Source organism: Trachurus japonicus, chromosome 12 (assembly GCF_045865225.1).
Source record: "Trachurus japonicus isolate A0001 chromosome 12, Traja_1.0".
NCBI classification, from domain to species: Eukaryota; Metazoa; Chordata; class Actinopteri; order Carangiformes; family Carangidae; genus Trachurus; species Trachurus japonicus.
In genome coordinates, this window is record NC_140918.1 from 7,143,057 (window position 1) to 7,152,800 (window position 9,744).

At 42.2% G+C, this 9,744-nt stretch overlaps 1 protein-coding gene across 1 annotated transcript; it reads left to right on the forward strand.

Annotated features, from left to right (window-relative positions):
- Window positions 1-600: 600 nt before the first annotated feature.
- LOC146977004 (neuropeptide FF receptor 2-like) lies at window positions 601-2,975 on the forward strand. Its single transcript, XM_085792388.1, has 3 exons — window positions 601-934; window positions 1,826-1,925; window positions 2,045-2,975. Exons 1-3 carry the CDS (start codon window positions 601-603, stop codon window positions 2,973-2,975), a joined length of 1,365 nt encoding a protein of 454 aa, XP_085648514.1.
- The last annotated feature ends 6,769 nt before the right edge of the window (window positions 2,976-9,744 follow it).

Sequence of the window (9,744 nt, forward strand, 5' to 3'; positions counted from 1 at the left end):
TGCCACTGAAAAAAACAATTTCACACACATTCATACACAAACACACACACTTTGATTTAACAACTCATTGTAAACAGTTGTATCTTAAGTAGCTGCATGGAGAAAAAAAAGAAAAGAAAGCATTGCTGTGTTAAAGGCAGGAGATGCTGACCCCCAAAGTAATTCGATTTGTTAATAGAGATCTCCTTCTGTCCCACATGTGTAACATCTGGATGATTGATGTGCCCAATTGTGGAGCTGTAGTGTCCTGCTCACTGGACAGATTGGTCATTTCACTCAGCATGTTGCTGTTACAGAGTGTGTGTGTGTGTGAGAGGGAGAGAGCACACACTTGACTTGATCAAAATCAAAAGACACAGCAATTGGTTTATTGATCCCCAGAGAGGCTCTATTGTTTTATTTAATTACCAATTGATTCCTGTTCTGGTCTGCAGGATTCGTCTCCCACTGGGAGGATGTTTGGAAACGGCACTGGGCTGTAATTGGATGATTTTGTTAGAAGGGAAGATTTCAGTTGTTTTTTTTAAACCCAGTGTGTAATGAGTTATCCACATGTTGCACATCTGTCTCTTCTTTCTGTGTGACAGCCACGTTGTCACCATGACCCAGAATCTGGCCTCCAACGCTACCTGGGAGAGTCTGAACCCTTTCCCGAACGCCTCGCAACACTCGCAGGAAGCCCCGCCCACCCAGCAGAACATCACCTATGTGGACTTCTACCTCCACAAGCCGTCGGTGGCGGCCGTCTTCACCGTCTCCTACCTGCTCATCTTCGTGGTGTGCATGGTGGGCAACGGGGTGGTGTGCTTCATCGTGCTGCGCAGCAAGAACATGCGCACCGTCACCAACCTGTTCATCCTCAACCTCGCCATCAGCGACCTGCTGGTTGGCATCTTCTGCATGCCCACCACTCTGGTGGACAACATCATAACAGGTGAGGATGTGAAGTTCACACAGTTTAAAGGGGACATATTATGGGAATGTCACTTTTTGAAGTCTCTTTAAAGGGACAACGAGGAGTTTTGGAAAGTATTTTCACACTACATTTCCCATGAGCCTCTGCGCACACGGTGAAATTCTTGGACCGGCGCAAGACGGATGTCTTGCCAAGAATGCTTTCATTCATCAATAATTAAAGTCGGAGGTTCGAAGACACCGTCGTAGTTCCGACCATAAACAGCGATTTGGCGGCGTTATTCCCATGACCCACCGGGCGAAACTAGGCAGCATTTCCACCACTTATAATAATAACAAAATAACGATAAACACAAAACGATATATTTATCGAAAATGGAGCCATTAACAAGTGTGGGTAACGTAGATTCATCCACATTAATATAAGACCTTTTTATAACCAAATACAAACTCCTCGTTGTCCCTTTTACACATTTTGGAGTGTTTGTTTTGCCTTTCGGCCCCCAAAAATGTGAGAATTTACATAAAAATAAGTAATTTTCAGGCTCCTGAGGTTGAAATCCACATGGTTTTACGAGCAGTTCCCTCAATTTCCATACATGACATCATTAGTTTTCAAATTTGCATAATACCACCCCTTCCTGTGAGTACCGGTAAAGGGGGCGGGGCAAGCAGTGCCTGATTTGCATTTAAAGGGACAGGCACTGAAACCAGCCGTTCTGAACAGGGCTGTTTCGAGCTGTGATGTTTGATCCTTGGGGTATTTTGACCGAAGCATGTCACAGACATGTCTTTAAGACACCTGGGAACTATTTTAATTTGTGGAAAAGGTGCATGATATGTCTCCTTTAATATCTAAAATATTCATGCACTCTGCTTTGTCTTTATGTTTTGTTGTTTCTCTCTGCAGGATGGCCGTTTGGCAGCCTGGTGTGCAAGCTAAGCGGGATGGTCCAGGGGATCTCCGTGTCTGCGTCTGTGTTCACTCTAGTGGCCATAGCTGTTGACAGGTGAGTGCTGTAATTGTGTTACTGGTATATTATTAAGTGCTTGTGTGGGCGTGTGGGCGAGATCCCCCCAAGAGGCTTCCTTCTCCTCAGTGCATCTCCTTCAATCCCCTCTGTGTCAGGTTTCGCTCCGTTGTCTACCCTTTCAAGCAGAAGCTCACCATCGCCACCTCCAAGCTGATTATCGTCGTCATCTGGGTCCTGGCCGTGTTCATCATGTGTCCCTCCGGGGTCATGCTGCAGGTCACCAAGGAGCAGAGGGTGCGCATCGTCCTCGCCCGCGACGACAACAACAACGACACGCGCCCTTTCTTCTGGTGCCGGGAGAACTGGCCCAATCAGGAGATGAGGAAAATCTACACCACCGTCCTCTTCGCCAACATCTACCTCGCCCCTCTCAGCCTGATTGTGATCATGTACGCCCGCATCGGCCTCACGCTCTTCAAGACCACCATTCCTCCAATGAGGGGGAGCGGGATGGCTTCGTCCGCAGAGGGGAGCGGGAACAACAAGATGAGCATGGAGCACGGCCGCCACACGGTTTCGAGGAAGAAGAAGAGGGTGATAATGATGCTGCTGATCGTGGCGCTGCTCTTCATCCTCTCCTGGCTGCCTCTGTGGACGCTGATGATGCTGAGCGACTACGCCAGCCTGACGGAGCACCAGTACCGCGTCGTCAACATCTACGTGTACCCGCTGGCTCACTGGCTGGCCTTCTTCAACAGCAGCGTCAACCCCATCATCTACGGCTTCTTCAACGAGAACTTCCGCCGAGGCTTCCAGGCGGCCTTCAAGTTCCAGCTGTGCTACGCCGACATGGGGCACCACCAGAACACCTACTCGCACCGGATCAGGGGCAATGCCGTGGTCCCCGTGCAGCACGCCGCCACCCTCAGCAGGTCGGGCTCAGCGGTCGGGCCGGCAGTCGGGCCGGTGGCGGCGGCGCTGCAGGTGGGGAATGGGAAGTGCTCGTTCCAGGAGGAGAGGTGTAAAAATGACATCAAGGAGCAGGACCTGATCATGGAGGATCTGGAGAAGGTGTCCCACATTTAGACGGAAAGACTGAGACTGTGCACAGAGACACTTTAAAGGGATACTTCACCCAAAATTGATAATTCACCAACTTTTCTACTCACCGTCATGCCAAGGAAGGGTTCAAAAGGCCTTTGGAGTTCCAGGGGAACTTTTCATTCTTTTCATTCTGGATTTTCATATAATGGCGGTGGATAGAGTTCACTTTTGAATTGTCCAAAACACACACTATAAAACATCCAGATACCTCCATACTGCTCGTCTGTACTGACCCAAGTGTCCGCCACATGAAAAAGCTGTTTGGGAAAAATGTATTTGATCGGTTTTTAGCCTTGTTGTAGCAGCAGCTCCCAGTGGCTGTGTTGATGTTTGTGCACATGTGCAAGATTTGCTGCGAGATGTTCATTTGTCATTGTAAACCATTGGATGTTTGATGTAAACACGGAAGAACATCTCGCAGCAAATCTCGTGCAGCCACTGGGAGCTACTGCTACAACAAGGATAAAAACAGAGATCAAATTCATTTTTTCCGAACAACTTTTTCATGTGGCGGCTTCAGGACACTTGGGTCAGTACGGACGAGCAGTATGGAGGTATCTGGATGTTTCATAGTGTGTGTTTTGGATGATTCAAAAGTTAGCTCTATCCGCCGCCATTGTATGGAAATCCGTTGCCAGTTCTCCAAACTCTTCCTTGGCATGACGGTGGGTAGAAAATTGGTGAATTATCGATTTTGAGTGAAGTATCCCTTTAAGAGCTTCAGAGACTCGTTGAAAACATGCCTCAATTATCTTCTGCAACATGTGCCATCAGGAACTGCCCCTTGTGAATGTTTATCATCGTGTATAGTCCCCAAAAACTCAGATTAACATTTTCCTGAAAAATGTGGATGGGCCATATGATATCACCTTCTTTTTTTTCTTTTTTTTACATCTGATCGATACCCCCCTCCCCCACCTCCTTCCCCTCCAAAAAGTGCAGATAAATCACACAACATGTGAACAGTCCATCTCCCAGATCAACAGGCTGAGTGAGAAAAACACTATCCAGCCTTCAGGGTTTCTGAACGTCCACTTTATGTCACAGTGTAATGACATCTGCTGGATGGCTATTTTTATTTTAATCACCTCAGCTGTGTTTCTGCGGCTCTCTTTCTCTGGGCCTTGTCCGGCTGTGTCACATCTATTACTCTCAACCGCTCCTTGCAGGTGATGAAAAGAAACTGAGACTCAATGGATGTGGAGCCGTGGGGCGGTTCAATCAAACTTAAATTCACAAGTGCTCCGGACATTTGCTCCCACTGCTCGACTTTTCAGAGTGAGAGAACAACAACCTATCAGAGAGCCCAGAGTGCAATTGAATGTGTCGAGTTTGGAAAATGCGCATGTGAAAGGCGGTGTACTGAAATGTATGTCATCTTGCCCCCTCGTCTAAGTGCATGTTTAAGTGCCCCACCCCTCCCACCCCACCTCCCCTAAAGGCAGCTGGCACTGGGCTGATGGCTGCGACATGTGGTGGCTTTGGAAGAGGATCACAGACTCATTTGGAGAGCATCCATCAGCCCTGCAGTTATCTGCTGCTTGCAGAGCGCTTTGAGATTTGAACACTTAAAACAGTGTCAAAGGGAAGAAAAGACAAGAAGAAAAAGAAGAAAGAGGAGAAGGAAGAAGAGAAGGAAGAAGAAAGTTATATTAGGATGTTGCATTTGTGACTGGTTGGAGAGACACATATGCGTAAATGGGAGAAACTCACCATAAAGACTGAATCAAATATAGAAACTAATTACTAAAGTTCCTTCAGAAACCTTTTGAACATGACAGCTGTACTTAACTGTGCATACAGTGTTTAGGAGAACAGCTACTGCTACTATGGAGACGGAAAACAAGTTTGGACTGGAGGAACACAATGCATCTGTGTGAAGATCTGTAGCTTTTCATTGTTGGTTCAAGAGCTTCAGTCACAAAGACTTTAACAGGAAGTAAATAGACTTTGGAGTGGTTATCATGGCTGAGAGCAGGAGAATGAACAATCGTGTGATTGTGCTGCAGCACGGAGTTAACAGCTTTGTCATGAATGTACAACGTCTATATGTGGAGTTGAAGTTGCTGAAGCTATTTGGTCCGTGCACAATTTCCACATATATCCCATACTTACATCTGAGATGGTTACCTCAATATGTGTGATGTGTTATTGCTGATGCTGGATCAGGAGAGCATCAACATGTGGAGTTTGATATATATTTATTATGTCATTTTTTTTTGTAATCCATAATTTATTTATGTCATTATGGCATTTAAAAAAAAAAAATTATTTAGTTTTTACTGTTATCTGATTTTTTTTTTTTGTGCTCAGAATTTGTTACAAGTAAGTTACAGTAATTGATGTGTTTGTGCCAAAGTGTTAACGGTTCCCTATGGACTTTTATTTTGTGGCACTGTGGAGCACTGTTAAGAGCCTGGCCCCTGTTTTGCCTGCATAATGCACACACATACACACACTGCAATATCAATTATTATAGATATAGATCTCCTTAATTCATTATATGAGAATTTAAACATATATTTTTTGTATATGTTTAATGTTTATTCAGAAAAGAAAATTGAATTTCAGCCCACTATGGGTCTTAAAATTAGTGTAATCACTCAACTATCAGACGATGGAGCCCAAACTTTGTACAAAAATCTATTTTCGAGTAAATCCGGGATGAAAGTGGGGTCGTTTTTTTCGCATTGGATAATGCAGGCGCACTAATTATGCGTCACGTTGCTCACGATTCATCAGCCAATGATATTGGATCCGTCATCCGTCAATCAAACAGGACAAACGGCCATTTCTGAACACCTTTAAGGAAGTATCACACTCAAAAAAATAAAATTACAGGAAGTCCTCACTGTAACAACCTGCTGCTTTATAACTAGGCTACTATAAGTGTGTGATGTTAATGAGGATGTGAGTCACATCGTTGAAGTGATACACACTCCCTGATTAAGATTCCTGGCCATGTCTCTCCAAACAACTCTCATCTCACAGAAGCACATAAGTTCAACGCGATGGAAGCCTCCTCGACGATCTTACAGAGAAGAACACTTCATCCATACAGGTAGCCTACACTTCTGAAGGAAATCATATTGACTTGTATTCATGCACATACAGTACAGGAGGGATATGTTTATAATGTGTCTTCTGTATTCTATGCTATCTTTTTTGGCTTTGCTTGTATTGAAAAAACAACATTAAACACACTGTGAGGCCGGTGTTATGTTATTTGCTGCTTGTTTGTGAAATAGCTGAGTGATTTTTTATAGACACACAGCGCTAAATGAAAAATAAAAAAAGGGGTAAGTATTAGCCTACTGGTTGTTGGGAGATATTTTTAGCAACACATTTGGTGCTGAAGCACAAAAAAATCTGCAGCAGGCAGCACGTTGGTGTCACATACAGAGACGTGTTCATCATAACGAAGGAAATGTCAGTGTTTGTGTGTCTGGAATGGATGAATAAGATGTATGAGGCTTTCCTTTGTTGGTTTGTTTTACTTTTCATGAGCTGTGACTCACGACAGATACGAGTAAAAAATAAATATGAGTAAAATAAAACAGGCTTGAGCTGCTCAGAGAAATGTATTTGTTAAGGTTGTGGAGTGTTTTTGAAGGATCTGCTGCAGGTTTTTAATCAGCAGACACAGATGGGAATCAGAAGCCGGGTGATTAAAACAAAAGGATTAAAAGTTCAACCGTGACTAAAAGGATGAAAGAAACAAGTTTGTTCGGAAGATTGTCAAAGTTTCACACAGATCAAACTCTGATAGTCTCTTCTTAACTCACACATCATGTCAACTTTTTTTTTTTTATCACAACTTTTTAGCTGGGAAACCTCCTCTGACTGGATTTGGAAAAACACATCTTTGTCTCCCTCGGGTGTATTACTATACTTCACTCTTCTTTCTTTCTTTTTCCCCCTGTCCTCACTCACACTAATCCACTTTTTGTATATTAAACCTCTTAAGTAGAAACCTTTTCAATCCACAGTGTCACTTAACCCATAAAAATGAAGATGAATAGCCAGGTGCTTTTTAGTTTTTTCCTTTTAAAAAGTCGTCTAAAAATGAATAAAATGGATATCAGTGAAGTGAAGTGATACATTGCCTCTTTTATTCCTGCTCTATGTGATTATATTTCTGTCGCAAGAAGAGTGTAGTCATATCGAGATGAGTGAAAGGACGGGAAAAAAACAACAACTCACAAACATTGTTTGTTTGGATGCCAATTTTCTGACTAATGATCACTAGTTTGAGTCAGATTTCATCATTACGTGACCTATAGTGACATTTGAACACATTTATCATGAAGATCAAACACCTCTGACTTGAAAGGGATAGTTCAACATTCATCATCAAATACACAATCCAAAACAACAACTCCAAAATGCTCTCGTGGACAAGTTGTGACCTGCACATTCACCACGCTATGAGATAATAACGGATGATAACGCTCACGGCTCTGCTCCGCCGTTCTAAAAATAGCTTGCACCAACAATTAAAGGTAACAAACCTACTGGGATTATGGCAATGGGCCAATTGGCCAAAAATGTTGAACTATCCCTTTAAGAAAGAACCTGAATTAACCCAAATCCTTAACCGAGTTCCAAGTAGTTTTTGCGCCTTCAAGCTCATTATTGTAACCATGACGACAAGTTAGAAATCGACTGAATCAAAACAAAATCAAATGACCTCTCAGATCAAGATGTTTATATATTTCTTTTATAATAATATATAATTATGAGATGATTTCCTCTATTATGTATATTACTATTACTATTGCTAAGGGGTAAAACTAATCCCCCTTTACATACACCCACACTCATACATATATGCATGTGTATTGTAATTTTTGTTAATTAATTGGTTGTGCTCTGTTCGTTTATTGCTTTTTGTGTATTTTAAGTTGTAATAATTTCTAGTTTGGAGGCTTCAAATAAGTAATCTTTGTCATTTTTCTGTATATTTTTAACAATGTGCTAAATAAATGAACTCATCTAAACAAGTCAGGGTTATATGGGGTAATATGTTGGATATTTGTCCTCAGTGAGGCAGGGAAGTGGATCGGATGACTGGATTATTGATATTTAGCAGCTGTGTTCAATATTGTTGCACTCGTTCCATGATACAACAGTTCTGTCAGATGTATTGATCTGCGTAGGCGACAGCTGATGTGTTTTATTGTTGTGAATAAAAATCTGCTGACTGTCTGCCTTGGAGGAGGATTTAAAAAAAAACACCTCGACATATTTATTTCAAAAAAAAAAATAGAGGATTCAAATGGATCCAGAGCTAAAACACTGTTGCTGCCGTTCTCTTGTGTTGATATCTGACAGAAGATCAGAAGCAATGAGATCAAACGTAATCAGCTGATAATACAGGTGATTACTGGAGGGCCATAATAAACGTGGCCCCCACACTAACTATCTATCAAATCTGTGTCCTGTGGGTGAAGAGAAAATGGATTGTCTTCTCAACAGATTAAAGTCACCTCCTGGACCCACTAATCTCCAAAAGCCATTAGCGCCGCTACCTTCAGCCATATCTCTATCCTCTAGCTCTTCCATTAGGTCGACGTGCCATTTTATGTGAGATTTTCATCAGGCAGACATACGTGTCACTTTGTTTCCCCGAGCTATTTACTGTAAGAGCCCATTCCTTTTAGCTGCCCCACACTGAGGACATTGTTAATCTCTCCGCATCTGTGTGGGAGGAGGAGGAGGAGGAGGAGGAGGAGGAGGAGAAGGAGGAGGAGGAGGAGGAGGTTTTATGTTATATCTGACTGTGCACTTCATTAAACGTAAAGGAGCACATCACAATACTGCAAATTGATTTATTTAGCTTCCATTATCTTATTGCACCTGGGGGAACTTACATGGGAAACACCTTCTACTGAACAAGATGATAGACACTTTATATCAGACATGTGCTGATGAGTAATATTCTCATGAGCTTTATATGTAATTGATATGGGATTTGGAAAATGACTGGCTGGAAATTCATATATAATTATTATCACTGAGGTGAACAAAGTTGTTTATACCAAACCAACCAAACTTTATGAAAAAATATCTGGCTGCTACAGTGAGATTTGACTCTTTAGATGAGATATATAACATACATTTATATATATGGTTGTTGTTTAGGTAAAGTCTCATTGAGACAACATGTATTATGTAATTAATCACACAATGCATTTCGGTTCTCAGACTTGGGTCCCTGCTAAGAACGTCTCTGCCTGCTACCAAAGTCCTTCTGCTGCTACTCAACTACAACATTTTGCATAAAAAAGGCAAGAGAAAACCATGGCTTACCATATGATGCAATGAATGATAACCCACCATTTGAAGAATATAGCATTACAAATAGAGATGTGAGTGAACAAATTCACAATTAGATTTTTTTTTATCACTGTCTGTGACCAACCAACCAACATTTCTGTTAAGTCCAGATTGACACTTTGCAGATCAGAACAGTAAACCATTCAATTCAATATGCAAACAGCCAATAAGCCCATCAATATGTTTTTTCATTGCAAAACCTCATTATTTTTGCAGCAGGTGTTTGGTTCTGGTTCTGTTTGTTTTTAGGACATTACATAGTCTTCTCACCTTTGTTCGAGTGTTGAAACCTCCCTGTGTCAGTGACAACACTATAACATGTTGATATTTCATCTGTGAGAACGACACCTGTCGTTTTTGTGCTTGTTGGTCAAGTCTATGAGGAACTACAGCTCTGCACTGAGGCAGTGGC

Excerpts from the sequence above, each read along its gene's own strand:
- LOC146977004 (XM_085792388.1), top strand. The coding sequence starts at position 601 with ATGACCCAGAATCTGGCCTCCAACGCTACCTGGGAGAGTCTGAACCCT. Across the intron at positions 935-1,825 it reads GGTGGACAACATCATAACAG|GATGGCCGTTTGGCAGCCTG; the intron begins GTGAGGATGTGA and ends TTCTCTCTGCAG. Across the intron at positions 1,926-2,044 it reads GTGGCCATAGCTGTTGACAG|GTTTCGCTCCGTTGTCTACC; the intron begins GTGAGTGCTGTA and ends CCTCTGTGTCAG.